The sequence below is a fragment of the Colletotrichum jinshuiense genome, chromosome 1, assembly GCF_051148585.1.
Source record: "Colletotrichum jinshuiense chromosome 1, complete sequence".
Taxonomy (NCBI): domain Eukaryota; kingdom Fungi; phylum Ascomycota; class Sordariomycetes; order Glomerellales; family Glomerellaceae; genus Colletotrichum; species Colletotrichum jinshuiense.
The window spans coordinates 1970369-1988081 of record NC_139302.1 but is presented as its reverse complement, the minus strand read 5'-3'; the positions used below and the strand labels follow the sequence as shown (position 1 = coordinate 1988081).

The 17713-nt window shown below is 51.9% G+C and overlaps 6 protein-coding genes across 6 annotated transcripts; 3 read left to right on the top strand and 3 right to left on the bottom strand.

The window, feature by feature from the left end:
* Positions 1–669: 669 nt before the first annotated feature.
* On the top strand, positions 670–2006 carry EsH8_I_000519 (kinase-like domain-containing protein; the record flags this gene model as incomplete). Its single annotated transcript, XM_083267932.1, has 2 exons — positions 670–855; positions 924–2006. The coding sequence occupies 2 exons, from the start codon at positions 670–672 to the stop codon at positions 2004–2006; spliced, it is 1269 nt and encodes a 422-aa protein (XP_083118370.1).
* Positions 2007–3738: 1732 nt separating this feature from the next.
* Positions 3739–7187, top strand: EsH8_I_000518 (uncharacterized protein; the record flags this gene model as incomplete). Its single annotated transcript, XM_083267931.1, has 3 exons — positions 3739–4151; positions 4203–5027; positions 5081–7187. The coding sequence occupies 3 exons, from the start codon at positions 3739–3741 to the stop codon at positions 7185–7187; spliced, it is 3345 nt and encodes a 1114-aa protein (XP_083118369.1).
* A 150-nt stretch (positions 7188–7337) lies between these two features.
* On the bottom strand, positions 7338–8342 carry EsH8_I_000517 (uncharacterized protein; the record flags this gene model as incomplete). The annotated part of the gene is made up of 1 exon (XM_083267930.1): positions 7338–8342. The coding sequence occupies one exon, from the start codon at positions 8340–8342 to the stop codon at positions 7338–7340; it is 1005 nt and encodes a 334-aa protein (XP_083118368.1).
* A 1460-nt stretch (positions 8343–9802) lies between these two features.
* EsH8_I_000516 (class I SAM-dependent methyltransferase) lies at positions 9803–11402 on the bottom strand (the record flags this gene model as incomplete). The annotated part of the gene is made up of 10 exons (XM_083267929.1): positions 9803–9848; positions 9900–10319; positions 10381–10518; positions 10569–10606; positions 10664–10701; positions 10755–10884; positions 10940–10962; positions 11022–11107; positions 11160–11191; positions 11244–11402. The coding sequence occupies 10 exons, from the start codon at positions 11400–11402 to the stop codon at positions 9803–9805; spliced, it is 1110 nt and encodes a 369-aa protein (XP_083118367.1).
* A 2336-nt stretch (positions 11403–13738) lies between these two features.
* EsH8_I_000515 (uncharacterized protein) lies at positions 13739–14812 on the top strand (the record flags this gene model as incomplete). Its single annotated transcript, XM_083267928.1, has 1 exon — positions 13739–14812. One exon carries the CDS (start codon positions 13739–13741, stop codon positions 14810–14812), a length of 1074 nt encoding a protein of 357 aa, XP_083118366.1.
* Positions 14813–15013: 201 nt separating this feature from the next.
* Positions 15014–16000, bottom strand: EsH8_I_000514 (uncharacterized protein; the record flags this gene model as incomplete). Its single annotated transcript, XM_083267927.1, has 1 exon — positions 15014–16000. One exon carries the CDS (start codon positions 15998–16000, stop codon positions 15014–15016), a length of 987 nt encoding a protein of 328 aa, XP_083118365.1.
* Between the last annotated feature and the right edge of the window lie 1713 nt (positions 16001–17713).

Here is a 17713-nt window from a genome sequence, read left to right as displayed (position 1 = left end):
CATCCAGTCTAATTCACCTCGAATCCTCTTCCTCTTTGTCTTTTTCATTCTCACATCACCATCCCGACATACACTGCCGTTGCATTTCTGCGTTCGACCGTCCATCGCGTGCTTGTGGCCTGACCAGATCGACCTGCGGCATAGCGTCATAGTGACAGCACACCACCCCCTTCATCTATCTGCTGTGTGCCAATTTTATCCCTGGCTCACATTGGCCCCGCGAGACCCTCAGAAGCGGAAAGTCGACTCGACCAGGGACCGTCGATCATCAAGCAGCAGCCCGACAATCAAAGCAAACACCTGCCGTGCCCACTTTGCCAGCGACCCCTTCGAGCATTGTTCGCCAGAATACCCCGGCCTCGACCCCGAGCTTGCATTCCAGACCGATTTTCTTCTACAACATCTTTCTTCGCAGTCGCATCTCGCCAACAAAGGAGCTGTCGAACCAACCAACGACTTCGGCCCTAGCTGCCCTCTGAAGCAACCCCAAACGCCGACTTTCGCCGCCTGCTTACCCCGCCAACCCTCAGCCCTCTGGTCTCGCGACCACACCACCGATCGACCTTTCTCCTCCAAATATTCGTCTAGCACTCGACCGTTTGGCGACGTTCGCGGCCTCGAATCCCCGCGTCTCCGACAAGCTCCTCACGCTCCCCCTGGGCCGCAGTGATGACTTCCAACGGGTCTGACGGGGCCCGTCAGCAACCTCAGGTTCAGCCCTGCAGATACAAGGTCGGCAAGACGTTGGGCGCCGGGTCTTATTCCGTCGTCAAGGAATGCGTCCACATCGACACTGGGCGCTACTATGCCGCAAAGGTCATCAACAAACGATTGATGGCCGGCCGAGAACACATGGTGCGCCTCTTCTCGGACTGCACTACTAGATTCATTGAGCAATAAGACTGACACACACTCTCTCGCAGGTCCGCAATGAGATCGCCGTTCTGAAGAAGGTCTCCATGGGCCACCAGAACATCCTAACCCTCGTCGACTACTTCGAGACTATGAACAACCTATACCTGGTGACCGACCTGGCTCTCGGTGGCGAGCTCTTCGATCGCATCTGCCGTAAGGGCTCATACTACGAATCCGACGCCGCGGACCTCATTCGGGCGACGCTCTCTGCCGTTGCATACTTGCACGACCACGGCATCGTCCACCGCGACCTGAAGCCCGAAAACCTCCTCTTTCGCACGCCGGAAGACAACGCAGACCTCCTGATTGCCGATTTTGGACTGAGTCGCATTATGGACGAGGAACAGTTCCATGTGCTGACCACGACATGCGGTACGCCTGGCTACATGGCCCCCGAGATCTTCAAGAAGGTTGGCCACGGCAAGCCCGTCGACATCTGGGCGCTTGGCGTCATCACCTACTTCCTCCTGTGCGGTTACACACCATTCGACCGCGACAGCGACTTTGAGGAAATGCAGGCTATTCTGAACGCCGACTACAGCTTCACACCCTTCGACTACTGGCGCGGCGTTTCCGACCATGCCAAAGACTTCATCCGTCGCTGCCTTACCATCGACCCGAATAAGCGCATGACGGCCCACGATGCTCTGCAGCATGCCTTTGTCGCCGGCTACCTCAACAACGGTGAAGGCGAAGGCCAGAACCTGCTGCCCACTGTCAAGAAGAACTTCAACGCCCGCCGAACATTGCATGCCGCCATCGACACTGTCCGTGCCATCAACAAGCTTCGCGAAGGTCAGAACAACTTGATGGACGGCGCCAAATCTCGTGAGCCGGCGCGTGGCGCTGCAGCTATGAAGGACCAGCAGAACGCGAGAAAAGACGACAGCGCCATCAGCCTGGGCAACCAAGGCCACAAGGATTCGGGCTACGGCACTCAGCCCGAGGCGGATAGCCAAAACGATGTTGTAATGACAGATGCAGGACTTGTGACTAGCAGCGTGCCGGCAAGCCTGCGGCCAGGAAGTGAGCAGAACAAGATAGTTGAGACGAGCAAGGGATTGTGGAGCGGTTCTGCATTGCGACGATAGCCTCGCAGCAATGGTATACCGGATGTGAAGATCACGCATGACGAGGATTGGCCCGATGAAGGCAAAGGGCGGTTTGATGACGCATGGGAAGACTCTACCGGCGTGCATCCTCGCCTTGGGCTCTGTTGTCTGGGCAAGGGAGGGTTGAAAGACCTCCTCGCGCCAATGCGAGGAGATCGCGCAGCTTAGAGGACCAAGGAGGCTAAAGCAGTCTCGGCAGTGTTTCCACTGCCACAAGGCATCGTCTCTTGCAGCACAAATCCCTGTGCAGAGAGCATGATAAAGGGGATAGATCATTTGAAATTGAAGGAAACGGCAGCAAAACAAGATACCTCGGGTTGATGTCCGCGGACTGGCTCCGTAATTGGACGAACAACGGGTGGGCCAAGTCGCGGTAACCCCCCATTTCTTTACGTTTTGATGTTCGGGCGATTCCTATAGCATATATCAAGAACAGGACTCGGATACACAGCCCGCTTAATGGAATGACATGAAGGATTGTAGGGAGAGGCCCAATCATGAGTGAGATCAAGTTACATGTCGTCGCCGAGGTCGAAAGATCGGGAGTAGCTGTCTAGCAGCCTGGTTGCTTTATTGGCCCCGCGTCGAGACCAGCAAAGTTTTGCCGCATCTGGCCCGGGTCCACGTGTAGCATCCAGGAAACCGTCACTAATGCGGCGTTTGCATGTGAAGGGTCGGCTCGCCATTGTACGCCTGAGGCGGAATCATTCGATTGTGGTGGTCCATGGCTGGCCACCAAACTCAGCCAAACTTCAGCCCGGCATCTAGCTACCCGTCATAAACAACTCAGCATGCTGAATTTAGTACATACGACCATACCCACTGGAGAACTCGGGATCCCGTCCGCTCTCCCATAGATAAGCCAGTGAGGGCCGGATTAGTAGTTGGGTCGGTGACGACCAGCGAATACCTGGTGTTGTATGTTTTTGTTTTTTGTCTGCATTGATTTTTTATCCTCTCTTTTGGATGGATGTCTTGGGTGAACTCATGAGTTGTTTTGAGCAATACGTACGAAATGAATTCTACCTTTATACGTTCCGCTATCGGGTGATTGTGTGTCTGGGCTGGCAGCAATCACATTCACGGCTTATGGAGTCTGTACTAAGTCTCCCGAGTCAAAGCTCAAGAGCCAGTGGAGAAGGGCAGACGTTGCTTCGAGTCCGCCACGGCCAGACAGCCAACTGCTGCGCTTGCGAACGGGTCTTCTATAGAGCTGCCTAGGGGTTGCGACTATCACCAATGAAGCACCCGCCAGCCTACTCGGATGCGAGTTGAGAATGAGCTTCAGCCAATTCAGCGATGCATGTTAGGCTGCCAGAATGTGCAAACAAGCGCGGCCTTCCTGCGATTCCTGGCGGCTCACCCGCCAGATCGGGCATCGGCAGCAGGGGTCGGACACACCTCACATCTACACCAAGACGGTTTTGATGCATGGAACTGGGCCAAATTCCCTCGATTAGGCGGCGCAGTCGGCGACCCTTGCCAGCCAGCGCAGTCCCACTATACTACGATCCTGAATGCTGTGCTGCATCGGTTGCCGCCATGTCACATCAACGTCCATCTATTTGCAGAGTACATCGCCGCGCTTTTCGATTAAGCACTCCGCCCGGGCTGCCTCCGAATCGGAGGCTTACTTATTTGTTGAGTCTGGCGGTTGTTGGCTCCCTGATATGGCCTTGCGACCAATATTCCGAGGACGATTCGAGCTGCAATGGAGGCTCTGGGCGCAACTGCAGCCATCTTGCAGCTGATTGAGCTGGCGCTCAAGACGACCTCAAAGGTTTACGGCATCTACACAGTCATCAGAGATGCAAAGGAAACCCATAAGCGCTTGGTGAAGGAGATGCGCGATCTCGTCCGTGTCCTCGAACAGCTGCTCGATGCGGTGTCGGACACTGAGCACCCTGACGACCCGAAGGCCGGGCACGCTCGAGTCCTGAAGGAGATGTTGAGCGAGGAAGATAACCTCTTGTATTCGTGCTCGGACAACGTTTCCGAAATCCTGTCACTCTTGGAAGGCTCCTCGATCTCCTGGCCCGCGCGGAAAGGGAAGATCGATCGCTTGCTGGGCGGGATCGGCTCGACGAGGGAGCAGCTTGGCTTTGCCATCCAAACACAGTCAATGTGAGCACTTCTAACCTCAAAACTGACCAGCGTACAACTGACTCGGCCAAGGGCTACTATTCTGGACATCCGTCGCATGCTCGAAAGGCACGAGTCTTACATGAAGCAGCACGTCAACTCCGAATCGCACAGAGCCATCTTCACCTGGCTGAATCCACCTAACGTCTGGAAGAACCTCCGCAATGCTCTCCAAAAACGGCAACCCGGCACCGGCGAGTGGTTGCTGGCGACGCCCGAATACGGGCATTGGAAGGCCACTCCTGGTTGCTTGTGGCTCTCGGGCATGCCGGGGGCCGGAAAGACCATCATGAGCTCGACCCTGGTAACATCCCTGCTCAACGAGACGCAAACCTCAGCGGCGGCAGTCGTCTATTCGTACTTCGATTTCTCTAGCGAGTCTCAACAGCAAGCTGAGTCTCTGCTTCGGACGTGTCTGGCCCAGCTGGCGTCCAAAGCCCCCGAAGCCTCTGAAATTCTCGCGGATCTCCGTAACAGATGTTCGAAAGGCCAGGGCCAGGACCCCGTGCTGGAAGAGCTCCTCGATTCAACCGTGTCTGCCATGGCTTGCTTTCCGGCGGTTTTCCTTGTTGTCGACGCCCTTGACGAATGCTCGGATCGCAAAGAGTTGCTAAAGATTCTCCAAGAACTCCAGGCCGTGCCCAACTTGCACCTGGCCGTCCTGAGTCGGAGAGAACGAGACATTGTGAAAGGCATCTCCACCTGGGCAAAGGAGCTACCCCTTGAGGGCGTCCAGGTTGACGAAGACATTGCGACCTACATTCGCCAGAGGATGCAGGATTCCGATGACATGCAGGAGTGGAGCGAGGAGGACAGGACAAAAGTCGAAACCAGGCTCGGTGAAATGGCTGGCGGGATGTAAGTTGCTACGCACGCCGTTTTGTGCACCAAACCCGCTGACACTAGGCTAGGTTTCGATGGGTGCAGTGCCAACTTGATTCTCTGGAGCAATGCATTGACTCCAGCCAGGTTGAGGAAACCCTCGCCTCTTTGCCGAAGGATCTACCTTCAACGTACGAACGAATCCTCCTCAGCTTGGACCCCAGGTCAGTCACACGCGTGCGAGACGTCCTTACCGCGCTCGCTTTTATGCGTCGCCCCCTGACAGTCGACGAAATCATGGATATTGTCGGCATTTCCACCGCCGACTATCCCAGGGCGAAGAAGAAGGGGAACACGGTGTATCTGAACCAGCTGCTCTCCCTATGCTCGAGCTTGGTGACCGTTTCTTCCAACGGGGGCCGGGCGAGAAAGAAGCAGGAAATGAGGCTTGCCCATGCCTCGGTCAAGGACTACTTGGTGTCGGACCACTTGCGGAGGGGACCGGTGTCCGCCTTCTTCACGTCACCTGGACAAGGACACTTGCTGATGGCCGCGAAAGGCGTCGCCTGCCTGCTTGATCAGAACGACGTGAAAAGTTTCGGGCCTCAGACCCTGGACGAGGTTCCCTTTTTGCTCTATGCCGCCCTGAACTGGGTATACCACGCCAAAGAGGCGAACTCAGAAGGTGAACGGGCCAATCTCGATAATTTGATATTCGCCCTATTCCACCGCGACGATGGCGCTTATGTCAACTGGCACCGAATCACCGGCCGCCTTGGGCCTGCAGAGTCCGTGGAAGGGTTCGCTTGGGACATCCATCTGAAAGACGGCAACACCCTTCTTAACGGTGGTCGCCCGGCTTCAAAGGAGATGTTGCTTAACGGCCACATAATCGACCGTCCGTTATACCATGCAACGCGATGGAATCTCTGGCGCGTCGTCCAACTTCTCCTGGATGCCGGTCATGATCCGAATGGATTCTGCAAGGGGAATCGCTCCCCTCTCCACAGCGGTGTGCTGCACAGATCGTTCGAGTCCATGGAGCTCATCCTCAAGTACGGCGGGAACATCAACATCCGTGATTGGATTGGCGACACGCCGGCTCTCTTCTGTGCGTTACAGGCAAAGGACACAGTGACGATGGAGTGGTTGATGGACCATGGAGCAAGCCTCACTCCCTTCAGCAGGAAAGTCGGGGGCCTCCTGCAATGCGCAGCAATGGTGGGCGACCCGGACGTCTTGGAAGTGATTCTGCGGAAGAAGCCTCCCGGCACCACCGCCGACCTCTGGTACGAACTTGACCACACCGAGGTCGCTAGCCTGGCAACTCCCCTGCAGTGTGCAGCGTTTGGCGGACATCTGGCATGCATCGAGCTCCTTTTGCAGTACGGGGCCAATGTCAACTTTGCCAAAGGCAAGGTCGGGGGCCCGCTTCACGCCGCAGCTGCCGGCGGGAGGCTGGAGGCTATGGAGCTTCTTTTAAAAAACGGGGCGGACTTGAATCTGATGGCGGGGGATTACGGCAGCGTCCTCTGGGCTGCCGGGTATGGCGGCAACCACGAGTGCGTCCGCCTTTGTTTTGATGGGGGATTGTTCGTCGAAGACCCCGAGTTCGTCGGCCTTCCAGCGGACAAAACGTGGCCGGAATACGCGCCGGACGAAGGACGGGTCTTGATCTCGGGCATCATCGAAGCCTCGGTGAACACCTTCTGCCGGGACATATTTGAAGCCGCGAGCCGCGGGCTGACCTCCCGAGTGAAAGCATTTCTCGACGCCTCTACGGACAGGAAGGCCGAGCTGGAAAAGACGCAACACATCCACCTCCGGACGCCGATCAGCTGGGCCGCGGGCGAGGGCCACATCGACACGGTCAAGTATCTGGCCTCCGAGGGCGCGAACCCCAACCGCTGGGGCAGGGAGCTTGATACGCCGCTCGAGTTCGCGTGTCTCTCCGGCCACTTGAAAACGGTCAAGTGCCTGTTGGCGATCGGGTGCGATGCGGACTTTAGGCATGCGGGCAAGTACCGGACGGCGTTTGTGTGCGCGGAGATTGGGGGCAACAAGGAGTTGGTTGAGTTCCTGAGGGCTCTCGATGAGGATCCAAGTTTGACGTTTGAGTTTGAGGGGCAGGTGTATGAGTATGACGGTAACATGCATTATAGACCCAAAGTTACAGAGAAGGTACCGGAACATTAGTATAGATCTGTTTTGACTTTCAAATGTGTTCGGGGAATACTGGGCGTGCCCAACACACTGGTTATCTAGGTGGAGAACCACACGATTCCATTCAAGTGATTTAGAAAGTTTAAGCATATATAGCATTGCAACATCCTGCGACTACCATATTCACAGCAAACTAGCCTTTCCCATGCCGTCTCTGATGAATTCCTGCGCCCAATTAGGCCATGCCTGCAACGTGGTGAAGAACCACAGCTTGTCCGGCAACATGAGCTGGCCCCCGCGACAAGCGAAAACCTGAGCCAAGGTACGGTTGGAGACCTCCCGGGGCGACAGCATCTTGCCCTGCTGCTTCTCGATCTCGTCCGCGTTCTTGGGCGACATGGGCGTCCTCACCCAGCTGGGCTGGACGATCGTCGTGATTATGCCGTCGGCCTTGTACTTGGTCTTGAGCTCGGAGTTGAGGCCCTCGTGGAAGGTCAACGACGCGGCCTTTGACGCACAGTAGTCGACCATTGAGGGGAGGGCCATGTAGGCTGTGAGACTCGAGATGTTGACGACCTGACCCTTGTTCTGCTCGATCATGCTGGGCAGGAACTCCTTGGTGAGGATCCAGAGAGCGATTGCATTGACCCCAAATATCTTGGGAAGAAACTCGACCGGGGTCTCGAGGATGGTGTGCGGGGCTGCCACGCCGGCGTTGTTGATCAGGATGGTGGGGCTCCCGAAAGACTTCCGGATCGTCTGCGCGGCTTGGGCGACGGCAGCGGCAGAGGTGATGTCCGTCTTGACGTACAGGACCAGGGGCTCGCTCGCCAGATCTTCCGGAAGGGGTATGACATCGAGGATTGCGACCTTGACCCCTTTCTTGACGAGGCCGAGCACAAGCTCCCTGCCGATGCCGCCACAGCCGCCAGTCACAACAGCTATCTCTCTGTCCCAGACCCAGCCTTTGTGCGCCCTCACACGCCAGTGGTTCAAGGCCAGTTTGTTGAAGAAACGGTTGAGCACCTTGACGACACCGAGTCCTATGCTGAGGCCGAGGAGCACCTTGACGGCATCGCGGCCGGGCAACAGGTGACTAAATCGGCTTCTGAAAACGATGTCGGTATACTGCGTTGGGCCATATGCGACGGACGCTAGAACGACTGTGGCGGGCAAAATAAGAGACATGTCGATTTTGATGGATTTCTGTAAGGATGTTGGAAACAAGATGACAAAGAAGCCTTATACAGTCGGCAAGGTATCGTTTTCCAACGTTGGTGTGAGCCAGACTCCTACAGCCTGACAGCTTCTTAAAGCTTATCAGACGATGCGTTTAGCTTTCGGTCGTCCGACCTAGGTCTCCGATGGTTGAGAAGCATTTGAAACATTAATGTGGATGATAAAGCGATGTCCCGTCTTCCTCGTCTCATCTCCGCCGAGGCCGGACCAAACATGGCATCAATACTGACTTACGCCATAGCGATTGATACTCTCACGGGCGAACCAACAACCCGAATGGACATCTTCTCAGATTTAAACGTGTAAAATGACATTCGATGATCCATCTAGTAGTGTCTTGGCTTGGAGGGAAGAGGGGGGGGAAACATGACGTCAAGGAAGATGAAGATTAGGGGCTCGCAAGGGTCGATGGTTCTCCAATTTCGCGACTCGCTTGGTGAAATAGAGGATTACACAAGCAAGACCTCTTGTATCCAACAGCTTATACATTTAGTTTATGTCAAATGATATAAAAGAATGCCCATCATCGCCCCTGAGCATACTGCGGAACATATCATACTATCGCTCCTGGCCCTGCCTAACCTACGCCACGACATCATTGAATGAATGAAGTCCTCTCGAAGCGGTCATAAACTTTTCTTGTTCCCTTCTGTAAAAAGATTTCTTGACCGTTGTGTTGCTCCGCCCTGCGGTCGGCATTGTTTAATAATCGTGCCGGGGTTGGGGGAAGCCGTGCTGGAAATTGCCCCGGCGTCCGACGGGGTGGGTCTGTTAAGCACCTTCGGACCGGAACAGTTCCCTCAGCATCACAACGGGACCGGGGAAGACCAGGTACGCAGCCGGCCATTTTTTGTTCTCTCTTTTCTCAATTATAGTTTACTTCGTTTCCTGGATACATCTTTTGTTGCTCCTTCCTCCCCTGCTAACCACATCCGTCTGTCATTAATCTTGACCAGAATGGACTCAATGGAGACAAACGCTAGTTTTTTATTATTCACGCTGCAACGCATCTCAAAGAAGTGACCCCAGTCAATTATGCCCTGTTCATACTCCATAGCATTGCATTCTCTTCTTCTCTCTCTTCCCTTTCGTCTTCTTTCGCTTTATTCTCTCCGCTTTAGTTGGAAAGCTTGTCTCTAGATTCAGACGGTACAAGCACCATCCTTCCAGAAAACGACACGCGTGCTGAAAGTAACGGAGGTAGGCACTAGCTCCGGTCTTGATTTAGTTGTTTACGCGTTTACTTTGACCGTCGAAGCTGATGGTTGTCCTCCACCGCCTTCACCTATATGGCTGGCGAGGTAATCAGGCCTGAGTGAGGTTCGGGAGTGACTGGAAGGAGGAGCCATCAGAATTCGGTTCGTTTTGGCTATTTCACACGTGCTTGGCCTGGCTTCCAATCAAGACGCCTACGCTTCTTTCTCTACGAAAGGCCTTTGTGCGTAGACGACATGGCTATGGCTTGTATCAGCATTTGCACATTCCAGGGAGAGGGTGACAGCCTACTAGTCAAACATAGCATGGAACGTGTTAGACTTCAACTCCTCCTGGACCTTCGAGAGTAGCGCGAGAACCTCCTCTCTGGTCTGTCCCAGATACCCGCAGAATAGTTTCAGGGTGAAGCCTTCTAAGCCGTCCAGAAGCTGGACGAGATTGAGCATACCGAGATCAGAGTAGTAGGGTTCCTTTGCCCAGGGACCGATCGGGATCTTGAACGACTGATGCGTGACATTCTGGAAGCCGGCGTCCTTGACCCAGCCCTCCAATCTCGGTCCCGGGCAAGCCGTTCGACCCATCTTCTCACAGGTTACGATGTATTTTTTGTTCCAATGGTGTGTGGCATGGTCTTTGGTAAGACTTCCATCATCTGAGTAATACACGCAGTTCACGTCTTGGAACTCAACCCAGCCTCCAGGGTTTAGGTTACTATATTTCCTAATATTAGAAAGACGCACTGTATGGAAATTGTGAACTAATTATAGCTTACTTGTAAGTATTATTAACAAGTCGCGGCCAGTCGCTAATCGACACAAGCATATAGCGAGAGAAAATGTAATCGTACTTCAGGTTATTGATCCATGGGCTTTCGATGTCGTCAACCTCGAACTTAACATTAGACGGGACCCTTACAAAGGTCAGCTTTTTGTTAATTTCCGTATCACGTTAATCACTCGCCAGCTGGGTTGAATGGGGCTCAAGTCAATTCCAACAACCTATTATTCTGTTAATGTCATACAAGGGCTTATTTCGAAGATTTTGACTCGACGTACTTCTGCGTTTGGAAATATGTCAGCCATTTCCATCGACCCTGCATTTGGATTAGCCACTTATCAAAGGGGATGAAACCAGGCAGATACTTACAAATTCCGGTCCCAGTTCCGATATCCAAGATTCTGTGAATCTTCGCTTCCTCAAGTGGGGCTAGGAATAGTCTGTTGCCGATGGCCCTAACCATCAGTACGTGAGCCATGTCCATCCGCTCCATCTCAAGCTACAGACAAAAGTCAGAGAAACTAAAATTCATCTGGAATTTTAGAAAAGCCAACCTCATCGTTTGGAAGGAAATACGCTAAGAAGTGAGGTTAGAAAGACAAACTGGAAGGCTCAAGCCCAGACAGACTAACTGACCTCCCGGCCGAAAGGCGTGGTATCGGCGCCCGTATTCGTGGGGGTAATCAACGACGCTCGACGAAAGTGACAGGTTGTAAGCGGATCTATCCTGTTGTTGGTATATTTTTCAAAGGTTGCGGGTCTTGGTTCTCATACATAGCCTCGTCGGAGATGATTGAGCCATAAGTCTACGATGGGAGTCAATACACATGTTGCAAGTCAATAGGGTAGATGACAAACACTATCTCCATCGCCGACTTCAATTGGCACCGGACCCGTCACTGAATCTGTGGCTACGCCTGGCGATGGGTTATTTTCAGCAGCAGGTGGAGCTGTCGGAGGAGAGGTCGTTTCAGCAGCACCGTGCCGATTTGTTGCTTGAGTTGCAGGATCGGCCATTTTTTTCTTCTCCTTTTTTTTCCGAAGCCTGTACGAAAAGTATTGTGACGATATGAGAATAATAAGATAAAAGAGGAAATCACACGTATCGCTGAGGGATAAACGGCCGCCTTTCACCGAGATCTGATGGCCATTACAACTGCCAGCGACAAACAAACATGACTTGTTGGGGGTGATCCACCGTTGGTGCAAGCCGCGCCGGGTGCATAAGACCTTCTCCATCTGGCCTCAGAAATCCCCAACCTAGCATTCAGTCAGGGGATTTGGTAGGCTCGTCGGACCAACCGCTTCTGCTACCCCTAGTAGCCAGCCTGCAAGAACAGGGGAAGCCTGACAGAATAGCAAACCAAGACTTCATTACCCCTCTCGCCAAGATGAATGCGGAGCGCATTATCCACGACGAATCCATGAGGAAACAGAAAGAAGCATCTTATCTACTTCTTCCCAAGGGTTGGGTGTCTCATACACCGTCCAGTAGCCCGCCACCGTCTACAACTGTACTGCCCTTACGGTTAACCTTTTCGACCAGCCAGTCATGTCTTATTCTGTGCCGGAGTAATGAGCGAAGGCGCGGGCTGGCTTTGGTCAGGAACAGGCTTGACGGGAGGAAAACAGGGGATGTAAGCGGGGAAATTAGGTATTTATTCCTCACTGTTGGATTACCCGACCAGAATATGGGCAGGCGAGAAGTGGCGGGAGGCGGCATCCCAGAACACGGATGTTCTTCTTCCGGCCCGGCTGGCGATATCTTCACTGCCACTCCTACTGCCGACCTTTCTTATTCTACTATAGAACAGACGAGAAACAGCCTCCCGAATACTATTGTCATATTCGTCGAGCTACTACCTGTACAGTTATCCCCTGTGATACCAACACTAACTATTTATCTCTTCTTGACTATTAAGGTACTCCTCTACTACTACGTTATAACTTTACTGCTTATGCGTCGCGTGACCTTCCGTGCATCCCCTATTCTCTAGCTTAGTTAATCCCGCAGTCCTGCATGTTGGTACGACTTTCCCCTGGATTAAAGGCCAGTGTGCCTTGTTTAGACTGTTCTACATGTACCTTCGTCATTAACAGGTTCGGGACGTAACAAGAACGTGATGAGCAATCGCGTTGTTCTATTACAACATCAGCAATCATTCCGGTATCGCCGTGTTCTTTAGTACTAATACTTCCACAGTTTGTACACGAGGAGCACTTGCAGTCTTGTTGAGAGGTAGTCGTAACCTATTTCGTTTCCCGTTCTTGAAATGGTTTGGATTGTTTTCATCAAACCATCAAACCATTCTGCAGAATCTATCCAGGACTTCTAAATCAGGAAATTGTCATTCATATTTAAATCAAGAACATTATCGCCCGCCATAGACGCATTGCTACGATCAAGTTTTGATGTACCATGTGGTAACATATGGAAGACTAAACTCAACTCGCCTCGTTCAGCACGAAGAATCATACCAGTGGTCAAGTATTATGTATTGATAAGTATGAAGAACGAAAGAGTATGGAAACATATATCTATTTACCTAACATAGTGAGTGGACGATCCCCTGATATCGGTATATTCTTAGTAGACTTTGGTGGATTGACGCCTGTTTATAAATAAAGACAGTTAAACTGGCTCATTTACATTATGAAAATAGTTAAGAACCGGTGAGAACGGGTAGATACAAGACAAAACCGATAATCCAAGCTGTAACAATCATTGTAACTAATGTGCTTTGATGGACCTGGAAAAATGGTTTCCCATTCTCTACTAAAGATTTCACCACCACTTCAGAATCTTTTGATGAGATCTCATTCACTGATAGGTTACTGACTTACATTGGCTCGAGTTGCTCCTATTTGCCTATTTGAATGGACTATCTGAATCCTACTAGTAAAGCTGCACGAGAACAGAGCGTCCATGCACGGAGTTTAGCATCTTAAAACCGGAATGCTCAAAGGTTAAACTATTCGCCTGCGGGTCTCAAGGACAAAGCCATTACTCGGCCGCCGTCGCCACCCCTTTCAATTCATCTTTCGCTTGCCCAGTTGGTCATTTCGGTCCCTAATCTTTTGTTGACTATCTCTTCGTTCACGATCATCTACAACTCCACTATACATATCATCGACACACGAGGCCTAAGGTGTTTTCTTCTGTGTATCCTGTCGTCCTCCATTTATCAAAGATGTCTTCGTCTCTTCCGCCGAATGAACGTAAAGCCTGCCACAGATGTGCAAGAGCGAAAAGGACGTGCGACAAAAAGATGCCAAGCTGTCAAAGATGCATCGTGAAGAAGCTTGAATGCCAATATCCATCGACCCGAAGGTACTGTCGTTCTACGTTTGCAATGGCAGTTGTCCCGCATTCGGGCCGTTCGCAACCCCAGCTCCCCAAAAGCCGAGCCGAACTTTCCACCACGTCCAGAGGCCACCACACGACGGGTCCGCCGGTAGCAAGATTTCCGGCAGCTAACTCAGCCATCTACAGGCTCTGGTTCCTAGAGATGGAGACCTGGTCGATTGAAAGCATTGGTACAAGCACGTGTCGCTTCAACCTTGGGCCCATGCGCATCTCTGAGGGCCTCCAAATCTGGACCTCTAATCTCACGGGCTGGCTTCGCCAGTGGGTCAAAGAAGGCTGCAACCCGTTCATTCATCAGCAGCTGTACCTGGATACGGGTCTACCACGATGTCTCCAGGACGCATGGACAACCCTCACCGCGTACTTCTCCAAGACGCCCCAGAACAACCATATTGTCATGAAGATTATCGAGGATCGCGCAGACGGTCTTCTGCAGGAACAGGCCCACGATGATGACTCTTTCATGGCAGTTCCTGGTCTTCGTACTGTCGAACATTTGGCTCGGGTTCAGGCCCTGTTCATATACCAATACCTTCGTCTTCACGATGGTTCCATCCGGCAGCGGGCTCTTGCTGAAAGTAGCATCGGAACCTTACTGGTATGGTGCGCACAGCTTTGGCAATCGGCGACTATGGATGCAGATCACGGGATGCAACTTTCAAAAGACTCGGATCAAAGCGCTGTCTATTCCGAACAGACGACATTGTCCCACTGGAAGGCATGGATTCTTAGTGAGAGCGTACGGCGAACGTGGCTTACTTGCCATAGCACTTTGGCCGTCTATTTTAGGGAAAGAGATGGTTGGAATGAGTGCACTGGTGAGATCAAGTTTACAGCCTCCCAAGGACTATGGAATGCAGCGTCGTCGAGAGCATGGGCGGGCCTTGTTAGTGAAAGGGAACCGCTGTTTGTCAAAAGCCTTCATGTTGACGAGCTTCTATCAACTGCCATGTATTCGGAGGTCGACAACTTCTCTACCGTCCTCATGGCTCTTTTAATGGGCAGAGAGGAGGTTGACAGCTGGGCTGCAGTGACGTACGAATCGAGAGCGTTCTCATAAGCCCGGGGAACCAGGTGAGAAGCCACACTTGAGACCAGATAGCAACTAGATGACGTAAATTCGAATGCAACTGGTAAAATATCAGTCCTACCAAGATACCAAATCATCATCACCATAAATTTGAAGCTACGCAAATATTCTCGGCTTATATATCATTGAATATTTAAAGTCACCGTGGGTAAGCATTTACACGTTCACTAGCTAATACTTAAACTCCTGACCCACCAGCTTCTCACTAAGCTTCCAGAGCATGTCCGCTGACGCCTTGTCCGTCACCCACGGCCAGACCTCCTCCGCGTAAGGGTCAGCAACACGGCAGTGGTTCAAGTATGCGCCATTGACCTTGGCGATGTCTTGGTCGAATGCCGCAAAGACATGGGTCGATATGCCCTGGTCCAGGTCCTTATACAAAACACCATCGCCGGACATCCACTTCGTGCCGATCCTCGCATCTGCAGCCTGGAAATCCTGCACAAAGGCGGCCAGATCGTGCGCCTCATGGGCGGCAAGGTTTGTCCCAACAGAGCCCGGGCAAACGCTGAAAGAGAGCAGTCCTTTGGGGCCGAGACGTTCAGCGAGTGTGAGGGCCATCAGTGCGTTGGCCGATTTGGACTGTCCGTACGCGGCCCACCTGTCGTACAGCTTTCCATCGCTGAAGTTAGGGTCCGCCCATCGGATATGGCCGTGTCGGTGTCCCATGCTGGTGATACACACGACGCGAGGTGCATTAGAGGCGAGGATCTTGCCCATGATCAGATTTGTAAAGAGGAAGTGGCCAAGGTGATTCGTCTGGAGCTGACTTTCAAAGCCATCTTCGGTCAGTCGGTACGGGACTGCCATGATCCCAGCATTGTTTACAAGTATGTCGATAGACGAGTTGGACCATGAATTAACGGTTTCAGCAGCTTTGCGCACATTGACGAAAGACCCCAAGTCCAGGGCGAGAGTTTTGACTGTGATGCTCGGGTGAGCGCTGGCGATGTAATCGACAAGTGACTGAAACTTTTTCGGAGAGCGACCGGCGAGGATGAAAGCAGCAGGTTTGCCAACGGCGACTTGCTTTACAAAGCTCTCGCCCAGACTCCCAGAGGAGATACCGGTGATGAGGATAGTCTTGCCGGCGATTTGGCTGGCGTAGTATGGCACCAGCTCGCTAGCTCGAGTCGTTGCTGCGAATTGGGGGGCCATGGCTGGTAGTGAAAAAAGTTAAATCGAGTGTAGTAATGATGAATTGATGGTCAATAGAATGGGATATCCTGATCTTAGAGAAGCGATGGGCGGAAGACGGCATTTTATACTCGGGTGTCGCGAATCGGAGAAATCACTTTTAACGGGCTACGGAAGCCTCGCGGACTCTGGCGCAGCTTGTATTGCTGGAAGACAGATGCGCTCCATTTCTCTACTTCTCCGCTCCATTAGATTTCGACAGACAATTGACTACTGACCATACCCGTGTCCTGGCCTGATACCTATGGACAAGTGCGCCTGGCATTGTCGGCTGACCCACTGTAGCTGTAAATCATGCGTGGATTTAAGGATGTAATGCCGACCGGATTTAATCGCTAGCTGCACTTGTTATTGATAGAAGCCTGGTTGGGTTGCTTTACTATGGTGTAAAACATGCAGGTCACTTGATGGTAAATTCGGTGGAAGTCATTGCGGAAGACTTGGCGGAAGACTTGGCGGAAGATTTGGTGGAAGATTTGGTGGAAGATTTGGTGGAAGATTTAGTGGAGGACTTGGTGGAAGTGCGGCGCAAACTTTGTGGAACTCGATACCTGGGAGGGCCCTGGCGAACGAGGGAAATAAATGCTTGGCCTTCTAACACAGCAACACTTGTGATTGAGGGATGCTGGCGGCTAATTACTCGGGCTAGATGGTTTGCCTCTAGATGTCCGTAGAGAATGAGGTTTCCTGAATAATATGTGTCTCGTATTCCCTTCGATTACCCCGGGTTATTCTTCTCTCGCTCTTCATGTAGAGACTCCTCTTATTAATAGTGTTTGTTTTTTCAATAGTCTGGCTATTTACATACCTATAAAATATGTTTATTCTTTAAATCTCTCATTTCCTTCAATCATAACTTATTCAAATATGTTGTCTTAGGTTGTTGTTGCCTTGTTTAGTATCGTACTATATCTCATACCGGTGGAAGTTTAGCACAGTTAGGAGTGGACTTGGCACGCCGGCACAAGTGGTAACCCGGTATCAAAATGGCGGCCTGAGTACATCGTGTCTAATCCGTTAAAGGCCTAATACGTATAAAAAGGTTAAAAGTAAAGAGCTATCCTAAGAGAAGTATAGTAGTAAATTGGAAAGAGTCCCATGAGCAAAAAGACATACAACACCAGGTATTCGCTGGTCGTCACCGACCCAACTACTAATCCGGCCCTCACTGGCTTATCTATGGGAGAGCGGACGGGATCCCGAGTTCTCCAGTGGGTATGGTCGTATGTACCAGATTCAGCTTGCAAAGCTGTATATAAAGGCAGCCGGATTTAGGTTAGAAGGATTTAGCAAAATCCTAAATCGGGTAGTTATCTATAGACAATTACATTCAACCCCCTAAGGTCTCTTTGAGATGGAGCGGCGATGGCCTTGTCATGATGGCTTCTATTACAGCGCAACTAGACAATTCCTCACTAGCTTACCTATAGGAGAGCAGATAGAATCCTAAATTTCTCAATAGGTATAGTTGTATATAGTAATTACAGGGTTTCCGGCTCCTTGGAGCGTCTGTAGCGGGCCTTTAGCTTCATGGCGCTACGCGTTCCCAGCCTCTATAAGTGACTTAACCTTCTAGGTATATTACATACGACCATACCCACTGGAGAACTCGGGATCCCGTCCGCTCTCCCATAGATAAGCCAGTGAGGGCCGGATTAGTAGTTGGGTCGGTGA